General features: G+C 40.3%; 1 protein-coding gene across 1 annotated transcript in view; it reads left to right on the forward strand.

Annotated features, from left to right (window-relative positions):
- Positions 1 to 240: 240 nt before the first annotated feature.
- The window catches only part of LOC135890390 (septin-2), a 50,742-nt gene continuing 25,980 nt past the window's right edge, over positions 241 to 25,002 (forward strand). The window contains exons 1-7 of the mRNA XM_065417796.1: positions 241 to 317; positions 9,234 to 9,285; positions 11,534 to 11,633; positions 13,957 to 14,043; positions 14,758 to 14,881; positions 21,518 to 21,652; positions 22,127 to 22,244. Of these exons, the coding sequence (XP_065273868.1) occupies positions 9,259 to 9,285; positions 11,534 to 11,633; positions 13,957 to 14,043; positions 14,758 to 14,881; positions 21,518 to 21,652; positions 22,127 to 22,244 (591 nt within the window). The 5' untranslated portion in view covers positions 241 to 317; positions 9,234 to 9,258. The remainder of the gene's footprint in view (positions 318 to 9,233; positions 9,286 to 11,533; positions 11,634 to 13,956; positions 14,044 to 14,757; positions 14,882 to 21,517; positions 21,653 to 22,126; positions 22,245 to 25,002) is intronic.

Consider the following 25,002-nt stretch of genomic DNA (forward strand, 5'->3'; position numbering starts at 1 on the left):
CCCTGCGCCCCCTACAGCTGCCGTCGCCACGCCCCAAAGGCCGCCACCGCGGCCCCTCCCCCTGCTGCCTCTCGGGCCGGCTGTCGAGGCGGGCAGGAGAGAGACACTCTAGCCCCCGTCTCCACTGTCCCTGACACGGCCCTTCCCTCCCCGTCGCGTGAACGGCAGAACCATAGAGAGGGCAGGCCTGGAGGCGAGCGACCGCGGTGCCTTGTGGGATGCCGGAGGAGCAGGGAGGGGGCGGTTCCGGTCCGGATTGCGGCCTGGCAGCTGGGCGAGCGCGGAGGAGGCGAAGGCTCTCGGGGGGTTGGGCCCAGGTAAGCACAGGGCAGAGAGGAGGGGAGCCGAGTGCAGCCCGCTGCCGGGGGCGGGGGGTCTCTGCAGCCGGAGCCGCCTCCCCCCCCCCCCGCCGTCAGGGAGGAGGGAGGCGGGTCTCTGCAGCCGGAGCCCCTGTTCACCCTGTCCGGGCCCGGACTGCCCTCCCCTCCCCCTCTCGTGTGTAGGGGGCTGGGCAGTTCCCTTGCGGGGTACGTGCTGCTGGCGCTGCATCAGGCCGCCTCTTTCCCCCCGAGCCTCTCCGCGCGGCCTGAGGTTGGCGCTGGCTCCAGTGCCTGGGTGGGGTGTCTGTAATTGGGGTACCTGCTCTGGAGGGGGATGTCGAGGGCTGCATGTCTGCCTTTAAAGAGCCCATATCTGGCAGCCCATCTCTGCCTGCCCCTCTGACTCCCTGGTGGGTGTGAGAGTCTGAAGCGAGTAAAAGACCCTCTCCAGTAATCATTCCTTCTCTTTCTCTCTCCCTCCCACTCCCCACAGCTCCCTTCCAGCCTTTCTGGGGTTTTGGGCCGTGTCTAGGACTCTAACTGTGTGATTTAATTAAAGATAACTGTGTGATTTAATAAGATTTAATTATTAAGTATGCAGCACTGATGCCTTTTTAATGTCACAAAACCAAAGCAGGTTGGAGGCTCCAGGGGGAGAATGTGTGTCTGACTGGAACAGAGAAAATGGCAGGGCTTCTTTTGTAATCTGTTTATTGAAGATTATTTTACAGATATACAAAACACATTTAAACAAACAAACAAACAAGGAACGGGTAGATCTTTTTAGAAGGGGACTAAGACCCAGCTGTTGCTGTTGGGCTCTGCACTGCATAGTTTAATCAGAAGTGCTGGGTGTGGATGGAGCCAAGAAGTTCCAAATCCATTTTGCATTCCTAAAATGCTTTCAAAATTGCAGCATCAAGCATAATCTGAGGTTAGAATCAAGGGAAAATGGGGATGTGGAAGTTGAAATGTAGATCCCACAGCTGGACAATAAGACATAGTACTTGATTTGGTAGCTGATGATACATGCGTTTTTAAATTATTTTATATGTCTTAGATTATTTCTCAGCATATAGGAGGAAATCTAAACAGTATCATGGCAATTAAATTAATATTTGCACTCCTTTTCAGACCATTTTTATTTTTGTGGCTGCAGATTCTCTTGCATGGAACAATACAATGTCGTCTTTTGCCTTTTTTCCCCACCCCCTTTAAAGCTGTCCTGCAGAATTGTCACTAACCTTTAGCAGCCCATGCACAGTACCTGCTCACCTGCCCTGTATTATGATGACTTATAATGAATAAAATATAATTCATTTTTTTCCATCAAAAATTATTTTTCTTTGACAAGTGGGTGATCAAACTTCTACAAGACCATTTTAAGATATGTTTTCACAATACAATAACTCTTTGAAAATGTTACCAGTAGTTGCTTGCTTAGGAAGGAAACACGATTGCTACATTAATGACTAATATGCATTGTCTTTGAGTTAGATAACCAGCTCTGTTAGACTTATTTCTCGATGACTGTATGTTGAAATGATGGCAAGAAAGTGTCTAGAGTACTGTTGGTGCTGTACAAATAATATTAAGAGAAGATAAAGCTGGATTTAAAATTAAAAAAAAAATGGGTAGGGTCAGAACCTTAGATTTGTTCATACATTATTTATACATGCTGTTCTGAAAATCAGAGCTTTACATTTTTAATATAATGGAATTATTAGTCTTAAATCCACATGGAGAAAGTGTTGAATAATGACCATATAAATAAATGGGTCCTGGCAGTGGAAATGCCTACCACCATGTGTAGTACTTATTACTGCAAGTCATATTGTTGGCTTCAGTGAAATGGCTACTTGTAGAAGTGGTATGGCTAGTAAGTATTGGTAGGATCAAACCCATTCTGTTCTAGTGTAGCCCAGGCAAGATTGTTTTCTGGTATTCATAATCAATGTAAATACTACAGTAACAATACTCTCTGTTAAAATGTCAATTTTCTGCTAATTTTAAACTTTCTGCTTTTTGATCCAATGTGTTTGTAATTTAGAGTATTTTTTTAGGTGGGTTTAGTGTTCTTCATTGAAATAAAATATTTTTAAAAAAATTGCCCTTGGACATAAAACTGCTCAACTTTAACTTCACACTGTGAGTGCGGTATATTTCATTATGTGATATAATGGAATTCATACCTGCAGAAAGGAGAAGAGAGAACTAAGCACCTCTGTGGTACTGTGGAAAGATGCCAGACCCATGACAACTTTTCACCAGTGTTTTGTAATGTAACACCAGAATTGCATCATTGCTGGAGTGTGTGGTGTGATTTATGTGTAAGTGAAGTAAGGCAGATTGTGTGAGGAGAAGGGAAACTTATTTCCCAACTGAAAATAACTTTGTGAAATATGTTGAAAGGTTTCTGAACAAACATCCACTTTCTAAGATGTATCTGTCAATTGAATAGTCAAAAAACATCTAAGCTTTCTTCATTAACTTTTCCAAGTCACTAATACAAATTTATTGACTAAAAGCTTTTTTGTCTTTAAAGGTAAATAGAATTGTTGATGTTACAAATTTCTTAAGTAATGAGGGTGAAAAGTACAGAAGATAAGGGACTAGAGCAACAGTGAAGCTTTATATATTGAATTACAGTATGTATACATTGTTTTTATAAATTATATCAATGAGTTTTTAAATCTCTTCATCGTATTTGGCCCATCTTTCCTTATTTCCTTATGTTCCAGTACAGTACCTATGAGATCTTGAACTAACTGATATTTTTATTTAAACTGGTCTGCATCTAAAATGTGTGTGTGTGTGTGTGTACGTACACATAAGCCTTTTTTATAAATGAGAAAGTAAATTAAGGACATTGCATTTCCTCTGTTAAATAATAGAAGCCATAAAATTATATCAAAAAGGTTGATAACACTGAATACAAGGTATTAAACTATTGATTTATCTTGACTTGGCCTGCCTTCCAATGCTGTAGCAGTAGCAGGTTTGTTTTTGGAAACAACAGTTAAATCCCTGCATTCTAGGTTGATAGAAGTGACTTGCTTAGTTTCCGGAGAGAAGGAAGTCAGTGCACTTCTGCATTACTCTGAGCCATGAACGTGTAAAATAACATTTTTCAATCAGTGACAGCTATTTCCGTTCTGAATAAATCAGCAGCATAGCCAGCCTTTTGCTGTGGAGGCAGCTATTGCCTCCCCTTACTAGGATTGGCCTAGAATTAAAAATTCTCTGTACTTTGATACTCCCCCACCCTACCCATCTTAAGAGTATGTCTGGAGAGGAATGTAATCCTCTTCTCCACCAAACTCCCATATTTCTTGGTATGGAAGAGGTGTTCTAAACAGTTTTATGTTAGTCTTCCTTATGACATGCTTGAGAAGCTGGATTGGACTTCATTTGTCACAGGCCATTATAACAACAGAGAAATCATTCTGCAGTATTTAGTTCAAATGTTCTTGTTTTCTTACTGGTGGTCCACACTCTTGAAGATTGGGAGCATATGTGATCACAGTGCTGATAAGACCAAGTCCAGCATACACACCCCTACCACAGTTTTCACTTCTCCTGTGGTTCCTTCTTAAATTACCAACGGGACCGCATATAATTTTAAGTATTGATTTCAGACAAGAAGAATCCTTGCAGAGTCTCCTGGATCTGTATAAAAAATTGGTTATTGCTGTCACTCAAGAATTGTTTAAAATATTATTTATAATCCTGTACAGAAGCCTTCCTTGTAAATTTTCCATAGCATTTTTTTTCTCGTTACCATTAGGAAAATCCCATACTGCCTATTGGTAACAGTTTACTTCTTACATCCTGAAAGGAACAAAGGAAATGACCTGGTTTCCTTCCTCTCTGCCTCACTGGATGGTTTTTTTCATGGTAGAAGATGGTAGGGTGACATGCTTGTGGCGTCTGTGTTTGCACAAGTACAGGCTGTAACTGAAATTAGTATTTGTCTGGTCCTTGGACTCTAGCACAGAGAACTGTTTAAGATGGGATTCCTGTGAGATCGGAAATATGCTTTAGTACAGAACATGCAGTTCAGAAAGCATACTTGCTGAGCGAAAGTACACTTATTTATGTAATATAGCTCAATATACCTATGCACAGAGAAAATTACTTTCAAAAGCCCATCTTACTTTTGTAAAATGAAACCTTGTAAATGAAATTCAATTGTATTAAATTTCTGTTGTGCTAGAAGGGTAAAAAACGTAAAAGCAGGAGTTAGTTTGACTGCTTAATGTGTCTTATTAATTCGAGTGTACTTATCTTTATAATTTCCTTCATTGTTTGAAGCATTTTGTACATGTTGCTTTACTTGTCTTCTGACACTTGAGGTGGGCCTTCTGCCATAATATGATCTGCTTGCTTTGAATTAAAATTATTTTCACTAATTTTATTACCAAGTGTTGGTGAAAGTTCATACCGTAGTGTTTCTATACATGGCATGGTTTCCCACTTGATCAAACTGATTTCTTTTCGTCATATTTTATTGTGTGACTCAGTTGAATGCATGCAGATAGTAGTAGTTTGTTAGTCATTACTATTACAGTCTGTCCCGTCTTTATAACTAATCTACTCTGACACAGTGCTTCAGTACTACTGTGATTTGGTGCTATAAAGAAACATGAGACTTTCTCCTAATCCATTCTTCTCTCTAGTTTTTGTTACTATTAACTTAATGTTCAAACAGTTTTAAACTGGCTTCTTTTTAGTTTTGCTTTGCAGTAATGGGGCAAAGGGACCAATAATATTTCTGAAAGCCTATTGATGTTCAGCTAATTGTCATTGGATTGAATTAATTTCTAGATGACCATACCATTCAGGCAATGTTATGATCCACAAGGTCAAAAGCTGAAATTACTTGAACCATTGTAGAGTAATAATTTCCTAGAAATATGTCTGGAGTGATTTTTTTTTTAATATGGTAAAATAGTATTTTAAATGACAATACCTCAGTGGCAATGTGGATAGAATGTTAGGGACCTTTAAAGTTAATTTGTTTCATATGACTAACATATTAAAGTTGTTTGCTTTTGGGTATTTTGTGGGCATATTAAGGGATTCTTTTAAATCACTTGGCTTTGATAAGTTTGTAAAGTCATTGGTTTATAACTGGAATCCAAATTGTTCATGAAACATTCTTCATTGCAAAAGTATTCATCTTATGTTGCATAATATAAACCATGATAAACCATTGTTGAAGAATTACACATGTGATAAGGAATAGAACTTGTTTTATTATTCCTCCTTTCATATGTTAGTATAGCAAAATACTAGACAAAGTAACTAACTAGATACTAGTGTTACCAAGACTGTTAAGCAAACTCTTAAGACGTGATCAGCAGTTGCTCTTTCACAGCCTTGGATATTATGAACTTTTGATCAGAATGCAAGGCAAATGTTAGTTGTATAATAGGATCTAATGGAAAGTACAAACATATCAGTAATTTGAATAGCGAAGGTAGCTTTGCTTCAGAACTGCAGCACTTCTTTTAGGAAATTGTGCTTACCGTGTATTACAAGAATTGTCTTCAGTATAAATGGGAACAAAAATTGTAAGCTATAGGAAAGGAATATTCACTCAGAAGTATACAATGTACTGTTTATGAACTGCAGTGACTGACATGGGTATCTCCAGATTAAAACTTAAAAAGTAATTAAGGGAATTTTAGTGCGGGTGAAAGGGGCTTGCCTATTCACCAGCCCCAGAGATTGTTTTTAATGTACAGTTAGGTAGAGTATAGTAGACCTCAGAGTCAGTCGTTATCTGGAGCGATCATTTCAAAGGCCTGGTCCCCACTAAGCCCCCACTTCGGACTAAGGTACGCAAATTCAGCTACGTTAATAACGTAGCTGAATTCGAAGTATCTTAGTCCGAACTTACCGCGGGTCCAGACGCGGCAGGCAGGCTCCCCCGTCGATGCCGCGTACTCCTCTCGCCGAGCTGGAGTACCGGCGTCGACGGCGAGCACATCCGGGATCGATTTATCGCGTCTAAACCAGACGCGATAAATCGATCCTAGAACATTGATTGCCTGCCGCCGGACCCTCCGGTAAGTGTAGACGTACCCAAAGTGTGAAGGGATAGAGGGTGTTCTGTCTTCATTCCTATTCAGCCCAGACTTCTCTGCTTAGACTTCTACTTAGCTAGCTTTTGTGACATGGGTGTTTGGCCCCTAAGAATGGAACTGAAACCACCAACTCAATTCACATACAGTATAAGCTCAGAGTTACGAATACCTCGGTAGTAGAGGTTGTTCCTAACTTTGAACAAAACATTATGGTTGTTCCTTCAAAAGTTTACAACTGAACATTGACTTAATACAGCTTTGAAACTTTACTGTGCAGAAGAAAAATGCTGCTTTTAACCATCTTAATTTAAATGAAACAAGTACAGAAACAGTATCCTTGCCTTGTCAAATCTTTTTTAAAAACTTTCCCTTTTTTAGTAGTTTACATTTAACACAGCAGTGTACTGTATTTTCTTTATTTCTTGTCTCTGCTGCTGCCTGATTGTGTACTTCTGGTTCCAAATGAGGTGTGTGGTTGACTGGTCAGTTTGTAACTCTGAGGTTCTACTGTAATGTCATTCTTCCTGAGCCTTTCAGTAACTATAAAGTTAGGTTGGGTTTGAACTGACAACCAAGAGGTAATACGCTCACTGTCCTATTGCCCATCCCCGGAGACATCCAAACTCCCTGTTGAGAGAGTTAAAATTTCAGAGGATTGGGGAAAGGCAGAAAAAGAAAAATGCCACCGTGTTCTCTTCTTTAAGAAGATTATTATTTATTGTAAACCTTGTTCTGTGAGAAGCTAGTTTCTGTGAGCCAGATGTACACATGCAGTGGAGCTTAATAATTTTAGCTCATCTATTTTCCAACCTAGTAATTTTGGCTAGTACTAAAATGTCACTTGTAACAGGGGTGGTGTTCTAGTGCTCTTTCATTATGGATTACCTTGTTAGTTTCTAGGGAAAGGTGACAACAGACATTTCGGGGATGAGGGATAGCTCAGTGATTTGAGCATTGGCCTGCTAAACCCAGGGTTGTGAGTTCAATCCTTGACGGGGCCACTTAGGGATCTGGGGCAAAAATCAGTACTTGGTCCTGCTAGTGAAGACAGGGGGCTGGACTCGATGACCTTTCAAGATCCCTTCCAGTTCTAGGAGATAGGGTATCTCCATTAATTTAAAAATTTTAATTTAAAAATTTATTTCCAAATATAGAAACAAAACTTGGGCAAGCAGTGAGTTGCATCGGTAGGTTAAGTTGTGACTAGGGAATGAAATCTTTATCTATGCCATCTTTGCGGATCCATAATATTGGCTGGCTGGAAACCCAACTCCTTGTGTGTTGGGTCTTAAAAACAAATTCCATTGCTACAAAATCATACTTAAACCAACTTGGGAATCACAATGTGGGGAATGCCTAGTTAGAGACACTCAGAAGAGTCATAGAAACAAGCCTAATATTTCTTAACCAATGGCTGCGCCAGACAAAGGAACTGGATACATAAGGAGGTTGGCGGAGGAGGGAAGACGCTGAGTTGACCTTGCCTACAGTTTACTATGCAGCCAGCAGGGAATTTGAAACTTCTGGTCAAACTAAAAACTACACCGGTTGTGAATACATTTTCCTCTAAACTCCAAGTTGCAATTATTGTTAACTTGGAGTTTACCTACTTTGTATTTGCAGAGCTAAATGACCAAGTTTTTATACTAGGATTTGGCTGAGCAGTTGCATTTAATACTTGTGCCACATCCTGCTGGCTACAGTGGCTACTGCTAAGTGACAGGGAAGCATCTGTTTTCTGAGTGCACAGGTGTCTGCATAGGTCACTTCCCCCCTTTCTCAGCCAAGAGCTGTGTTGTCAACAAGTCAAGCTGTGAAGTATTCCTTCCCCTTCTTCATTTCCTTTCAGTGTTATGTAGCTGTTCTGAATAAAATGGACCATTAGTCTAAATAGCACAGCTAGTATTTTTCAAATGTGGAGATGTGTGAGGCTACCGAAATATATAGCTCTTCCAGATAGCTAACTGGTGTTGAAATGCAGATACTTTTGACATATGCATTAACATTGTGATGAATTTTCATTTCCAGTGGGTATTAGCCAAATGCCAGGCTTCTCTCACATTCAGTGTGGTGTTAGTGTTTAGAGATGACATTTACATTTAGAATACTATTTTCAGTCACTTCTGTCACCCTCAAAGTCTGTGGGTATTTTGGTTTTCTGGAGAATCTTCTCATCTGAGAGCACATAGGAGAAGTTTGGGAATTTTGTAATGGAAGGTTCACTAAAATCCATTTGGCTATATGTAAACTACGCCTGTGAGGTGGGGAAGGCATTTTTCAGCTGTGAGAAGAAAAAGGGGAGGAAATGATTCATGGCGGGGTAAGGAGGGAAAGTATATGGGAGTGTCAGGGCATTATTAGCAAACTGTTGAACCAAAACAAACTAAAAATTACATCACTGGCACTGTACATCCTCGGATTCAGTAAGATGCATCTGTCCCCTACTTAAGGAAGCAAAAGTAATGTAAGGATACAGGGTTCTAATTAACTAGGTTTAAAAAATGTAGTGTGTTAAAATCTTAATTTACAATTGCTTATTTATAACATTTAAAGTGAACGATTTTGTTTTGTGATTACTTTAACCCCGTTATTTGAATAGTTTCACTTGGTAAACTTATTGTAGCTACTAACTGACTAAATCTACAGAATCAAATGCAGAATAATTCATTACTAGACTGTTCCCTGTACGTTGAGGAAAACCATGTTAATTTCCCTTTGGCATATTATAATAAATATGTGATAGGTATCCATTCTTGGTCATGTGCTTAAACTTGTGATGAATCTAATCTATAGTACTGCTAACAGAGGTCTTGTTTTCTAGGTTCTGAAACTTGCAGTGACGGAACATGTCTCAGTCAGGTGAAAAAGTAAAGGTAAAGAGATGCTTGCGTAATACAAATGTGGTATATAATTCTGTTGAACTTTTGAAAATACTCATGTTTTCACTGAAGTAGTTAAACATTCCGACTAAATTTATTAGCTCAAATATATTTCTTAAATTTGACTTTTACTGAAAAATGAACTTGTATGTAACCCTAGTAATATAGTTTCAATAGGTTAGCCAGACTTCCTTTATCTGGTATTCTTGTATTTATGCAGAGGGACTGATGTCTGTACTTCATGCAAAATTCTTAATTGGGTATAAGTTACAATTTAAGATTTTCCCATCTGGGTGAGTTGTAAAAGGCTTGTCTGCAAGTAAAATAACTGCCCTTTGATTAATGATTTTAGTTCAGGAGTATTCGCAGTGTATCATTTTATTAAAAATCTATCTTTCATGTTAAACTCCTGTGTCTGTCTTGAATAAAAATTTGTTGCTATCAATAAGCTCAGAGGGCCCAGAATTCAAGTGGCTGCAATTCTTGTTTAGGCCTATAATAGATATTGGGTCAGTTCATAACACAGTGAAGTGGACTGCCATTTTTATGGCCCAAATCTATCAGATACGTTTTCAGGTACATTTCTATCTCTTACTTTTGTTTCAAAGGTTTAGCACTGTGAACTTTGGAGCTTTATGTTCAACTATATTACTAACTTGTTCACTTATGTGACCGTAGTTGCATCTTGTGAGGTGATGATAAATTCATACTCTGGGCATTACTACCGAGTGTGCTTGTGTTTTTACACGTATTTACAGAAGTGTTTTTCCTCTGCATGTGTACACAGGCATTCTTAGGTGCTGAAATTCACTATATTTAGCCTATATCAGGAGAACCTATTTCTAATATCTCTTCAATTTGTAAATGTCAGTGATTTTAAGATTGCTTGTGATTTAAATCTTTCATTAACTTTTTAACGTACCTCACTGAAAAAGTCAGCTTTAACTTTGTCATTGCCACACAGTGATTGCTCCTGCAAAAAAAAGGAGCAGGGTCCAATGTACTTGGGCTGATTGCCTGCTGCGAAATTGGGCTTAAGGGCAGGTACCCGAGCCTTATACAGGGTGAGACAGCTGCTGGTTGGTTTGGCAGATGCTTGTAGGCATTGTGGGGAATTAGAAGGCCCCTGAAGGGCCCTGAGTCAGAAGGGGGAGGGCCTATGGAGAAAACACAAAACTCCAGGCAAGAGGTGCTGGGAAATCAGGAAGACAGACCCTCAGGTAGGAAGGGCTGTGCCCAGTTTGGGACTGGGGTGAAAGAAATGAACTTTAAAGGGAGGACTGACCCTCAGGAAGAAGGGTCTGGGCCCAGCTGAAACTGGGATGAAGATTTTATAGATTGGAGGTCTATTTTGATTGACTTTGTTCGGGACCTAGTACACTTGATCCCAGAAAGGGAATGTTTTGAATGTCTGGGCACTGTGGGTTTTTAAAGGGGCTTGATGTGAAGGGGATACTGAAGTAGGCCTTAGCAGAGCCATGCTTAGCCAGCAGGGGGTGCATGAGGGCAGGCAAGCCCATTCACAGTCTCAAACAGGGCTACCTGTTGCTTTTTGTGGTCATAGGCGCCGACTCCGTGGGTGCTCCGGGGCCGGAGCACCCACGGAAAAAAATTGGTGGGTGCTGAGCACCCACTGGCAGCTCCCTGTGGCCCCGCCCTGCCCCCCTGCGGCCCCGCCCTGCCCCCCTGCTCTAGCTCGCCTCTGCCTCCTCCGCGAGCGCGCCGCCACGTCCTGCTTCTCCTCCCTCCCAGCCCTTGCGTCGCGACACAGCTGATTCATGGGGCAGGAAGGGAGGGTGGAGGAGGGGGAACGCCGCGCGCTGTGGGAAGAGGCGGGGCCGGGATTTGGGGAAGGTATCCAATAGGGTCAGGGAGGGGGCGGAGTTAGGGTGGGGACTGTGGGGATGGGGTTGGAATGGGGGCGGAGTTGGGGCAGGGAGGCGCGGGCACCCACCGGCGCCAGAGAAAGTTGGTGCCGCTGATTGTGGTCTTGTGTTAATGGCAACATTTTCTTGCAGGCGTACGGTCAATGTTGTCCAAGAAGAGCCTTTTGCTCAAGTATGTTCCGCAGCACCTATGGAATCTTTACTTCTCTCAAAGACTGCTTGGGGAAGGAAGGGTTGGGATGGGTTTTCCCAGGGCTGTCTTGCTATGCTGCCAGGTAACTGGTGGATTCTCTATCTTTCTTCGTGCAGTTTATTTGTATATTTTTACTTGTATTCAATTTTGTTTTTCTTTCCAGTTTTCTGACTCAGCAGGCTATGTGGGATTTGCTAATCTGCCCAACCAGGTCCACAGGAAGTCTGTAAAGAAGGGCTTTGAATTCACTCTAATGGTGGTTGGTAGGTGGTTTTCTTTAATTGCTTGAGTGTTAAAATATTTTGTCTTGCACATTAGGGGCTTGTCTACAGCAACATCTTGTTTGCCGCAAGCTGAGGTGTACATCTACCTCACAGTAAAGCTTGCCACTCACTAAGTGGCCATGTGGACCCTGCCGACTCGTACTAACAGTTTCTTGGTGTGCTTTGATTTACTCCTGTTTCAAAGCCGGGTAGATCAGAGCACACTAAGGAACTGCTAGAACCAGTCAGCAGGGTCCACACTGACACTTAACATGTGGCAAGATAGTGTGGGGGTAGATTTACACCCCAGCTTGCTGTGCACTAACTGTTCATTTAGACAAGCCCTAAGTATGCACCTGTTCTTAATTCGCTATTGTATTTGGTGTACTGAAGAACAAAGACAAACTAGTGTATTCTATCAAATTAAATCCTGCCTATTTTGTGAAGTTGTTTGGAGGGAGCATTCTCTAGTGGTTAGAGCATGGCTCAGAGCCAAGGGTTCAGGTTTCTATTCCTGCCTCTTGTAGTGTTTCTACCCCCAACTCATTGTCTGACGTTAGAGGTAGTGACTTAACTGCTCTTTGACCCGTTTCCCTGTCTGAAAATGCGTGCATAGTGGTGTCTCGCTGATGAAATGGGGATTCTATTCCTAGCTCTTCTACTGTTTCCGCCCTGACTCACTGTGTGACGTTAAGGGTAATGTCTCTGATTAAATTTCCCCATATGAAATTGGTGTTGTCTAACTGGAAGGAACTTTTAAGTGCAAAGTAATTGGCTTGTTGAGTTATATTGGTATTTTCACCTTTTAGTTAAGCAAAAACCCTACAATTGCTTTTATAAAACCCAAATTACTCTCCTTTTGTTAAGAAGCTTTTTGAGATACTTGCCTTAATATTACATATTATTGAGAAATTAGTAGGAGAAAGGAAATCGCATCTTTATCACGAAGAACCATATGTAACGTCTTAAACAGCCTGTGTGCTGACAGCTGTAGCATTGACCAAAGATTATACAAGAAATTAGTTTCAGCAGTTGTCTCCTACTTGTGGTTGTTGATCACTGTAGAACTATTTATGTCTTGTAGTTCTTGATGACAAATACAAGAGTTGCCCATCTAAAACTAGGTAGCAACATCAACAGTAGCGTAGACAGCTTATATTACGGTTTTCTTTTTTTTAAATGTTAAATGTTTACTGGCATATAATATACGTGATCATTGCAGATCAGTTTAGCTTCTTGAAACAATTTATGTAGCAAAGATGAACTTGTAAACGCCACATGCTAGTTTTAGGGTGTTTCAGGTAAGTTAGTGATTGTAAACTTTTAGAATTATAAAACTTTCTAAGTGAAGATTAAAAGATTCTCTCTTGCTTTCTTTAGTTCAGGGATTGGCAACCTTTGGCACGCGGCCCCCCATTGGCCTGGAGCGGCGAACCGCGGCCAGTGGGAGCTGCGATCAGCCGAACCTGCGGACGTAGCAGGTAAACAAACTGGCCCGGCACCCTGGCGGACTGCGTGCCAAAGGTTGCTGATCCCTGCTTTAGTTTTTGCTATGTAGAATAAATGTAGTCTGAATGCAAGGATGCTAAAGATGGTTGCCAATTGTGCTTAACCTGGGCCTGGTCTACACTAAAAATTCAGTTGTCTTAGCTAGGTGGCTCAAGGGTTGAAAAATCCCATCTCCTCCCCTGAGTGGTGTAGTTAAGCCAACCTAATCCTCGGTGTAGACAGTGCTAGGATGATGGAAGAATTCTTATATCGACCTAGCTACCACCTCTTTGGGAGGTGGATTACCTACGCTGACGGGCGAACCACTCCCATCAGCGTAATGTAGTGTCTACATTGACGTGCTACAGCGGTTTAAAAAATAAAGTTCTGATTTGCATCTCTAGCTTAAGAAAACCTCAAAACTTACAAAAACGTGAACTCGAATGTTATGGCTTCTGATTTCATAAGTAAAAGAGAAAAGGTTTGAATACTTTGCAACTGTTTTAATTCAAGACTTGGAAGTACTGTGGTGTAAAGTGGGTATTTGTATATATGTGACCTTTGCAGTTGTGACCTTTTTGCTTGCACTGTTAAATTTAATAGATTACATTTAGAATTTTCATGCATTCATATATGTAAGCAAGCACCAAAGATTTGTTTTTTCTGTTTTCTTTAGCATTGCTTAGCCGAGCCTCTGATATCTTTTATCTTAAAAGATAGGGTGGACCCTGGCTGAACAAATTATTTTTACTTCACTACATAGGTTTGTGGGGTTACAGGGAGGCTGCTAAGGAAGATGAAGGTATTTAATTACTTGAAATGATTTTGTTTGCAGGAGAATCTGGTTTGGGAAAATCCACCTTAATTAACAGTTTATTCCTGACTGATCTTTATCCAGAACGTTACATTCCTGGAGCTGCAGGTAAATTTGACTGTGTTCTTATTTAAAGGCCCTACATCATTCAGTCCAAGCACACATCTCCAACCTTGTTTCCTTTCACATCCTCCCCACCATTATTCCTCCATTCTGACAATGACTTCAGCCATTCATTTTTCTTCCATGCCATTGATGCATGGAATAGCACTCCCAATCACTGTTGGTTAAGCCCCTCTGTTCTCATAAGTTAAGGTTTGATGTCTTCCTCCTATAAACTCACTTCTGCTGTTACTCCAACGAGTATAAAAAAAACCCCCAAGCTCCATAAGATTTCTATACGCCTAAACTGACCGTGTGATCTTACTGTAATCCCCACTTCCTCCAGTTGATTGTTACCGTGCAGTGGTCATGTGTAAAATCTAGATTATAAACTCTTTAGGACGAGGAACTCCCTGTCGGTAAAGAACCTAGCACACTTCTGAAAGTTAACAAAATAATACATTAAAAAATGATCATCACAGCATCATTACACTTGACATACTACTGTTTCTCCACTCATTATATTCTGGGTATTTCAGTTAATCATAGATTGTGCTTACACTTGTATTAGTTTATTTGACATGTTTTTCTGAAGGATTCTGCATTACATAGTGGTGGAGGTGTAACTTATTTAAAGTGTATTGTAACCATTCTGGTACATGGGCATCTGTGGGGTTGGACAAGAGAAATACTAATGTTTAAAACATTATTTTATTATAGAGAAAATAGAGAGAACAGTCCAAATCGAAGCTTCTACAGTAGAGATTGAGGAGCGAGGGGTGAAACTCCGTTTAACAGTAGTTGATACACCAGGATATGGCGATGCCATTAACAGCCAGGACTGGTATGTCTGTTTTAGCCACCAGGATGAATCTTTAAATCTATCTCTGCTTATGATGTTGTATGTATTTGTTAATCCTAGTGTTTTGTTCTCTCCTTTTTTATATGTACTTTGGTGATTCAGTGGATGGGAGTGGTCTTTGGAGAACATTGTGTACTGTTCCTGCATTTTGTGACATGCAAAGGGGAAGCAACCACTTCGTTATTATTTTTTTTTAATAGCAATGTATTGTTATCTTGGGATCACAGTAGAGTGTCGTCCTACCCCGTCCATATTTATCTGGAAAGAAAACGTTTATAAAAATAGTCCGTAAAGTTCTCGTACTTTGTTCTTTTTCATAGTAATCTTCTTCCAAATAAAAACAACGAGGAGTCCTTGTGGCACCTTAGAGACTAACAAATTTATTTGGGCATAAGCTTTCGTGGGCTAGAACCCACTTCATGCATGAAGTGGGTTCTAGCCCACGAAAGCTTATGCCCAAATAAATTTGTTAGTCTCTAAGGTGCCACAGGGACACCTCATTGTTTTTTCTTCCAAATAGTTTCTCTGATGTTTGACAAATACAGAATCTGAAGTGTGGGAATGGAGGGACAGGAGAAAGGACAAATGTGGGGGGGTTGTAGAGGGAGGGTCAAGGGCTCCCTGCATTGAAAGCAGCAGCACAGAAGTAAGGGTGGCAATACCATACCATGCCATCCTTACTTCTGCGCTGCGGCTGGTGGCAGTTCTGCCTTCAGAGCTGGACTCCCAGCCAGCGGCCACTGCTCTCTAGCTGCCCAGATCTGAAGGCAGCACAGAAGTAAGGGTGGCAATACTACAACCCCCTAAAATACCCTTGTGACCCCCCCCGCAACTCCTTTTTGGTCAGGACCCCCCAATTTGAGAAATGCTGGTCTCCCCCATGAAATCTGAATAGTATAAGGTAAAAGCACACACAAGACCAGAGTTCACGGGGGGAGACCAGATTTCATGGTCCGTGACGCGTTTTTCATGGCCGTGAATTTGGTAGGGCCCTACTTACGCATTTTGATTAAGAAAGGAAGGATAGCTCCATCCTATTTTTAAAGAAGGAAAACTACCCCTGTGGTAGCTGGGTTTTAAATGAAAATGGAATATACTGGCACTGGTGAGCGGCATGCCAACTGGGAAGTCTAGATTATTTATACATCCTATACAATTGGAGGCTAAGAACCCCTGGTAAAATTCATTTCTCTTGGCTATTCATTTTCATTGTAATGAAGCCGCATTGAACAGAGAAAAGAAAAATTTAATAAGCAGATGACATATTTGCATATTATGCCACTGGAAATAAATAGTCATAAAATCAAGCTTTTGTGAAGGAGATAAACAGCTGATATAACTACAATTAACAAACACCACATTTCAAAATCTTGTGGTGGTGTACATGTGACAAAATTTGAGATCATGGTGAAGAATATAGTTGGCAAACTGGTGTATTTTTTTCTGTCTGTGGAATGCTTTGCAAGAAGACCACTCTGAAATGGGAGTGATTAGCTTTTTTTACCATGTCTCTTACATGTGCTTGAAATACACTGGATGAAAGGTCAAAAGTGTGGTGGCAATTGTATCTTCAGCTTCCTTGTCCTCAGTCTATGTTGTTAAACTAATCAAAACAGAGATTTCTGAATAACTGTTAAGTATCTTTCTGGACTTCAGTGCACTCTTGCTCATTGTCAGTAATGTTGACTTAAGCTTCCTTTCACTGGAATTAAGAGCTGTTAAACCAGTGTATTGTGTTACAATAAGAACTTCCTGTTTGGTTTCAGTGGTAGCCCTGTTAGTCTGTATCTCCTCTTCCCCCCCCGCCCCCCTCCCCCCGTTGATTGTGTTCTAATGCCCTTTGTTTATTCTATTAAGATGTTTCTTAGAGACCTACAAGTTCAGATTCTCCCACCCCCCCTTGTTTAGTCCAAATGATGCTTATAAACTTGATTTATAACCATGTGTAGCACCTTCTACTGAAGTCCTTTTAACCATCTATAATGTATACCGGGGTAGGCAAACTATGGCACCCGTGCCGAAGGCGGCATGCGAGCTGATTTTCAGTGGCACTCTCACTGCCCGGGTCCTGGCCACCGGTCTGGGGGCTCTGCATTTTAATTTAATTTTAAATGAAGCTTCTTAAACATTTTAAAAACCTTATTTACTTTACATACAACAATAGTTTAGTTATATATTATAGACTTATAGAAAGAGACCTTCTAAAAAGGTTAAAATGTATTACTGACACGCGAAACCTTAAGTTAGAGTGAATAAATGAAGACTTGGCACACCACTTCTTAAAGGTTGCCAACCCCTGATGTATACTATTCATGCTTATGACATCTACTGTTACTTTATAAACTATTGTAGGCAAAGTTGGTAGCACCAACTATACTTAAGGTTGCCTGACACTTCCTATTGTAAGTCCCTGTTTTCAGTTGCTTATAACTTTGCCAAATTGTAACCTTTCAGGCTGAGATTTTTCATTCCAGGTGTATGACTTAGGTTGAAGGCTTTGGAAAGTTTCAGCAAAAAGGGTTCAGCCCTTTCCAAGAGCCAGATTAGGAAAAAATACATTGTTTTGCCCATGCTAAAACAAACAAACAAACAAAAAAAGCTGTAATAATTATTTTTGTTGCGAAGCCATAGTGTCCTCCATGCTTTCGAGCAGGGACTTGAAATTTAGCAAGGGGAGTTGCCTTTTGCTGTTTCTGTGGGAAAAAATGGCCAAATTAGAAGACGTTATAAGCCTTTGAAAAATCGCAGTCTGGGAAGGGAGATGGGTGTTGTAAGCCATGGGTCTTGGACTGGGAGCCAGATACGAAGTCTGTTGGGGAAGAGAAGGGAGATGATGTTGGGTTGAGGAGCTGGAGGAGGAGACGAGACGAGACAAGTCTGGGACTGGATTGGCACAGGTTGGAGAGGACAGGACAGAGGTGGTCAGGCTTGGGGGTTATAGAGCATAAGGGTTTGCAACTACTAGAGATCACTTCCCTCCAGAACCTGGGATGGAACCCAAGATTTCTGATGCTGCTGTCGTCAAATGTCTGTGAAACCTCCTGGCAAAGCAGGTATTTCACCCTCATCTAGTTACTGGTCTACGTAGAGGATGCCACTCTACTACTGCTGCCAGTTACTCCATTAGCTCAAGTGTCAGAGGTCTGTGCTGTGGATCTAAAAACTCCAACTCTGGTGCCGACCCATGTGATCATATGATGGAGTGTATTTTCTTTAGTTTGCTATTTTAGAAACCTTGGGCGGTACGTACAAAAAACTCTGTTGGAAGAACATTAAGATTGGAAAGTCAAGCTCTCAAAAGTTAGGAAGTGCCAGGATTAACACCTGTGGAACCTGAATCTAACTCCATTGTACAAATTCATTATGATCATCTTTGATCACATTCTGGTGTAATTTATATGAACTTTAATGATATATGCACACACAAATGAGGATAAAACAAACTATTGAACAGCAGCGCATTAAGTGAGCACAATCCATCCTGTGCTCTCAATGCAGCAGGCCCCTTGGAAAAAAACGGTGATGATGCATATGCTCTAGGGGAGTGAATGACGGTTGTAGACACTCTTAATTCTGGCACTTCCTAATTTTTGAGTGCTTCACTTTGAAACCTTAGCACTCTTTTAACATTGTTTTTTGTGTGTAATTTTATAAATATAGCCTTAATCTGAAGTGTGACGGAGGATTCTTTATGGCAGTTTCAGAATCCTGACAAGACAAGAGTGCTCTAGTTCCCAAAATAACTAAACACAGCCTTTGCAGCTTATTGCACTGCATGCAGTCTCCCTCAGTCCTGGCTTGGACTAGGCAGTCATCAAAGGGACTGCTGACAACAAGACAGCTACCAAACTCACTTGTTTAATACAGGTATTCAGTATATTTTCTTTTTCATCTTCGTCCCAGTGTGACAGGTCACTTTTCAATAGAGCTTACTGGTTTGCTGATAGTTATCAGTTCTGTTGTTCCTGGCTTTTGTGAGGCTGAATTTGTGTTTTTTGGCAGCTCAGGTTTATTTTCCATTTTTCCCGAATGAACTCTTTAATGTAATGCTTGCGTTGTTTGCCGTTACAGTACATAGTACAGGATATGCTGTCTTCTAAGTAACGATATCATAGTGGTGCAAAGCCAGGTGTTTCCCGGAAATCAAAAGGTACCATACACTAATGCCACGTTTATAGGAAAAATTACAGCAGTTAGGACTATAAAACTGCACGTAAACCAATTACATTGCCAGAGAAACTTGTAACCAGGGGTGTTTTCCCATTGTTTGTACTTGGTTTCTGTTCTAATATTCATGTCTCTTCAATCTCATTATCTTTCACCAGCTAAAGGGAGTTTTGTTTAAAAGATCAACAGCAACATAAAATGTATTGTCCTCTTTCAACATGTCTGGGTACTACAAATGTTAGATCTTAAAAATGAGTTTTAGCAAGAAAATACTGAAGTTTCACGAAAGTAATTTTTTAAGACATTCTTCTGCTCTGTACTTTCTTTCCCTACAGCAAAATATATAACAAGTGAAGTACAAATGAGAGAGACACTAGAAATATGCATGTTAATTCTATTACTAATATCACTGACCTAAAGAAGGTATCAGTTTACAGATGGGTTCTCTGTGGATTGTGCCAGAAAGGAGACACCTACATCTTCCATGTATTTCCAGGTTACAGTAGTTTCACTTTTGAAGGCTTACCACAGTATATTGGAGGAGTCTCTTCTGCTTGCATTTGAATACAAACCTTAAACGCATATTGTAACCTAGGTTTTACAGTAACATAAATAATAAGACATGCAAGAAATGCCAGGTAAACAGATGTGTATGAGAGTTAACTGGTAAATCAAAAAGCTTAAAACTTGCTGCTAATTCTATTTCTGTGTGTATAAAAACATGACCGAGCCGGGGGAAAGAGAATGCCTTCAATGAGAAGTCTGTTTTGGCCCTGGTTACTTCCAGTCCCTCATATCATGATTTAGGTTGTTATAATGATATTTTCAGACTTAAGGTTAGATGTCTCTCTCCAACAGTTCAGTAAACTTTTTCTGTGGATTTTAATTATATCTAGGGATGTAAATACCGTTTAAAAATTTAACTGTTTAAACAATTGGCCCGGGGTTAGTGGTTAAGGAGGGTTAACGGGTAAGACTGTTGCTTACTGGTTAACCTTTTACATCCCTAATTATATCATTTATGCTTGTTTGTTATATTTAAGACATGTAGACCGAGATAATCTCTTCTGCTTCTGTGAGCAAAAGGGAATAAAAATGTTGTGGTGATATTTGAGGAGAGCCCCATCTTGACAGTATCATTCTGTCCCTCTTTCTCCTAAGTCAGAGCTGAAGCTCTATATGGGGGTAAGGCAGACAGTGAAAGGGGATATGCCCTGGGGATATTCTTGTGGATGACCTGAATGAAGTTAGTGCTGCAGAATCCCTTGTACCAACACTTGCACAGCTATAACAGATTTGCCAGTGGTAGCAAAATGTCCTATCAAGAGGTGGAACGGGCTAAGAGGCCAGTGTTCAAGGGCTCACCATAGATTCTTGTGCCTTCAGTCTGATCAGATGCTCAGGATCCTTAGGGTTGAAAGCAAGAAAACCTCCCTGTTACAGTCTACATTTGCAACAGGCAATGATTGTCTAACCCCTACTCTTTTGCCCTCCCCCAACTTGCATGTCCAGTGGTAAATTTGACAGGTACCCATGACACAAAGTATCTGCTTAAGCTTATGTTTGTATCCTCTGGGCTCCCTTGCCTCTCTCCATTCTCTTCATTGTTTGTTGTTGTCACACCAAACTTATTTAAATTGTTAACACTTTGGAGCAAGGAACATGTCTTTTTTTAGATTTTTTTTTTGTTAGGCATCTAGTACACATTGGGGTGCTCAAAAACAACAAATCTGCTCAGTAGTACATGCTTTTTAAAAGAAAAGCCATAATTTTATTTTTCACCTTTAATAGCCACTCTTTGTGAGATCAGTTCATATATCAGACGTAAGTTGACATTCCATTACTTCCTTCCAATGTATATTTTAAATTGCCTTGAGATAAGTAAGAATTTGCCAACATAAGAGATTTCTGTATGGTGGCAAAAATAGCTTAATAAATCACATGATTTTTGAGCACACATCTTTCAAATATATTTAGACTGAATTGAAGCAGACTAAAATACCAGAATTTTTATAGGTAACTATAGAAACCTGATTCTAAGGTCAGGGTTGTCAAACTGCTAATCAAGAGGATATCCTGGCTATGCCATTTGTCAGCGGGTTTAAAACAAACAAACAAAAAAACCCACCCTATGTTCCTGTCTTTGTCTTGTCTCACCATTGAGTTTATCTCTGAACTTGCAGTTAACCTTTTCACCCAATAGAAGTGAATTTAAAGTTGCTCCAGAAATAAGTAGTTATGGGGCAGGCTGTTGTGTATCACACACTGAACAGTTTTTTTTTAATTCATCGTCAAAAAAGTGCTCCACAAGAGACAGTATTAGGAAACTGAATTCTTCTATTCAGAAGTGTTAATCACATTCCTTCTTTGCTCCTCCCTTCGCCATCACAAATAATTAAAAACCATAAACATACAGCCTGTATAAGATGCCTCTGTTTCTTCCTACCACAGCTTCAAAACAATCATCCATTATATTGACAATCAGTTTGAAAGATACCTTCATGACGAGAGTGGTCTGAACAGGCGCCACATTATAGACAACAGAGTCCACTGCTGTTTTTACTTCATCTCACCCTTTGGGCATGGGTAAGAAAATAAATACTTATATTTTAGGGTGTTTTGTCCTTAGCATGAGTTTGGTAACTTCCCTGTCTTAGAGACTAACCTTCATATTAATGGAGTTACTTCCCAAGTTGTCAGTTAGCCAACTCAATTAAAACAGGCTTTGGGTTTAATGACCTCCTTCTGCTTTGTCTCTATTCCGGTAGGAATTTAATATGGAGGAATAAATATTCTCAGAAACATAAAAGCTGGTAATATTCATATTATCGAGACGGAAACTTTAATTACAATTCAACCCTTACATGAGCAGCTCAATAGATAAGTGCTCCAAGTCATTTAAATTTACAGGACAGATTGTTTACATAGATACCTTGAATTAAGGGCTACTTATGTATTGTTAGTACAAGTGCAATAATCCTGATACTTGCCACTTAATATGTATGCTTAATAGTCCCTTAGGTTTAATTTGTTTTTGTTGTATTGTTTTCCTACTTATAGGCTGAAGCCTTTAGATGTAGAGTTCATGAAAGCTCTTCATGGAAAAGTCAACATTGTCCCTGTGATTGCCAAGGCTGACACTCTGACACTGAAGGAGAGAGAGAGGCTGAAGAGAAGGGTAAATATAACACCCAAGTATCAGAAGGGTAGCCGTGTTAGTCTGAATCTGTAAAAAGCAACAGAGGGTCCTGTGGCACCTTTAAGACTAACAGAAGTATTGGAGCATAAACTTTCATGGGTGAATGCCCACTTCATCAGACGCAAGTAATGGAAATTTCCAGAGGCAGGTATAAATCAGTATGGAGATAACGAGGTTAGTTCAATCCGGGAGGGTGAGGTGCTCTGCTAGCTGTTGAGGTGTGAACACCAAGGGAGGAGAAACTGCTTCTGTAGTTGGATAGCCATTCACAGTCTTTGTTTAATCCTGATCTGATGGTGTCAAATTTGCAAATGAACTGGAGCTCAGCAGTTTCTCTTTGGAGTCTGGTCCTGAAGTTTTTTTGCTGTAAGATGGCTACCTTAACATCTGCTATTGTGTGGCCAGGGAGGTTGAAGTGTTCTCCTACAGATAACACTGAACAGCGCACTGATACACAGATACCCTCCCACCAACAACACAGGAAGAAGAACTCCACATGGACTCCTCCTGAGAGTCGAAATGACAGTCTGGACCTATACATAGAATGCTTCTGCCAACGTGCACAGGCAGAAATTGTGGGAAAACAACATTCACACCTCAACTGCTAGCAGAGCACCTCACCCTCCCTGATTGAACTAACCTCGTTATCTCCATACTGATTTATACCTGCCTCTGGAAATTTCCATTACTTGCGTCTGATGAAGTGGGCATTCACCCACGAAAGCTTATGCTCCAATACTTCTGTTAGTCTTAAAGGTGCCACAGGACCCTCTGTTGCTTATAACACCCAAGTGTCAGAAAAATGTGGTCCAGCACAGGACTTGAGCCAGATAAAAATAAACCCAGGTTGAACACCATTAGCTGAATCACAGAACATTTCAGACATAGGACCTGACTGTCACCTAGTGTAGATCAGCATAACTCCACTGAAGTTATTGGCATTACACTAAGTTACCCCAGATGAGCATCTGGCCCACAGTGTAGAAATGATCAAGGGGGAAGTGTTTGTGTCCCAAAAGGTTATTGCAGCACTTCCCTGTGATTTTTAAGTGTGTTATCAAGATGTGTTCTCTAACCTCATTGCTATTAAAAGAAGCATGTCTCCCTGCATCAGTTTTTAATAGGACAGTTATTTGTGTGCATAAATATCAGGATGTACTTAGGGCTGTACTGGAGAAGGAAGTTTTCCAGACAGAGCTGATAATGTAAATCTTTCAACACTGAAAGATTTACCTACCTTATTTAATTATTGTTTGCCAAGCCTTTCCAAGAGTTGATTTTCCTGCTGATATGCTGCTAGGATGGGTTTTACAGTGGTATTATGTATTTTTATGGTTTTGGTAGTCTTTATTCTTATTACTTATTGCATTTAAAATTTTACCACATCTGACAAAATTTACACAGTGAATGAGAAAATGTAAGCTTTGCTAATTTATTTTTATTCACTGATTCTATAAAACTGTGTGGAGTCAAGGAGGGGTATGGGTAGGTGCCGAGGTTGGTATATGACAACATTCAGCAGAGAAAAATTTAATTCTGATTGTGAGTTTGAACTGCAATATTACTATTCCACAGAATATTTCAGTTAAAATCTTACTTTTGGGTCAACTTGATGCTGTCTAGTTTGTCAGTCTTTTAACCTCTTAGAACCAATACAAATCTAGCTGGCAATAAGTTAACCTTATTTCTCCCAAGGGCATGGGAATGAATTGACATTAAACCTCTGACAAGTTCTGTATATGGGGCACAAATATATAGTGGATAATAAATTCTCATAATGGATTTGAATCTTGCAAATTAAAATTGATACTCCTAAATTTTTAAAAGCAGTTCTTCAATCATGCCTTCGAACATACTCCATAGTACGCATCATCAAGGATCTACAACCTATCCTGAAGGACGATCCATCACTCTCACAGATCTTGGGAGACAGGCCAGTCCTTGCTTACAGACAGCCCCCAAACCTGAAACAAATACTCACTAGCAACCACCCATCACACAACAAAAACACTAACCCAGGAACCTATCCTTGCAACAAAGCCCATTGCCAATTCTGTCCACATATCTATTCAGGGGACACCATCATAGGACCTAATCACATCAGCCACACTATCAGAGGCTCGTTCACCTGCACATCTACCAATGTGATATATGCCATCATGTGCCAGCAATGCCCCTCTGCCATGTACATTGGCCAAACCGGACAGTCTCTACGTAAAATAATAAATGGACACAAATCAGACGTCAGGAATTATAACATTCAGAAACCAGTTGGAGAACACTTCAGTCTCCCTGGTCACTCGATTAAAGACCTAAAAGTTGCAATATTACAATAAAAAAACTTCAAAAACAGACTCCAATGAGAGACTGCTGAATTGGAATTAATTTGCAAACTGGACACCATTAAATTAGGCTTGAATAAAGACTGGGAGTGGATGGGTCATTACACAAAGTAAAACTATTTCCCCATGTTTATTTCCCCCCCCTCTGCTCCTCACACCTTCTTGTCAACTGCTGGAAATGGGCCATTTTGATTACCACTACAAAAAGTTTTTTTTTTCTCTCCTGCTGGTAATAGTTCACCTTAACAGATCACTCTCACTCTAGTGTGTATGGTAACACCCATTGTTTCATGTTCTCTGTGTGTATATATATTTTCCTACTGTATTTTCCACTGCATGCATCTGATGAAGTGGGTTTTAGCCCACGAAAGCTTATGCTCTAATAAATTTGTTAG

This window comes from Emys orbicularis, chromosome 16 (genome assembly GCF_028017835.1).
Source record: "Emys orbicularis isolate rEmyOrb1 chromosome 16, rEmyOrb1.hap1, whole genome shotgun sequence".
In the NCBI taxonomy this organism is placed as follows: domain Eukaryota; kingdom Metazoa; phylum Chordata; order Testudines; family Emydidae; genus Emys; species Emys orbicularis.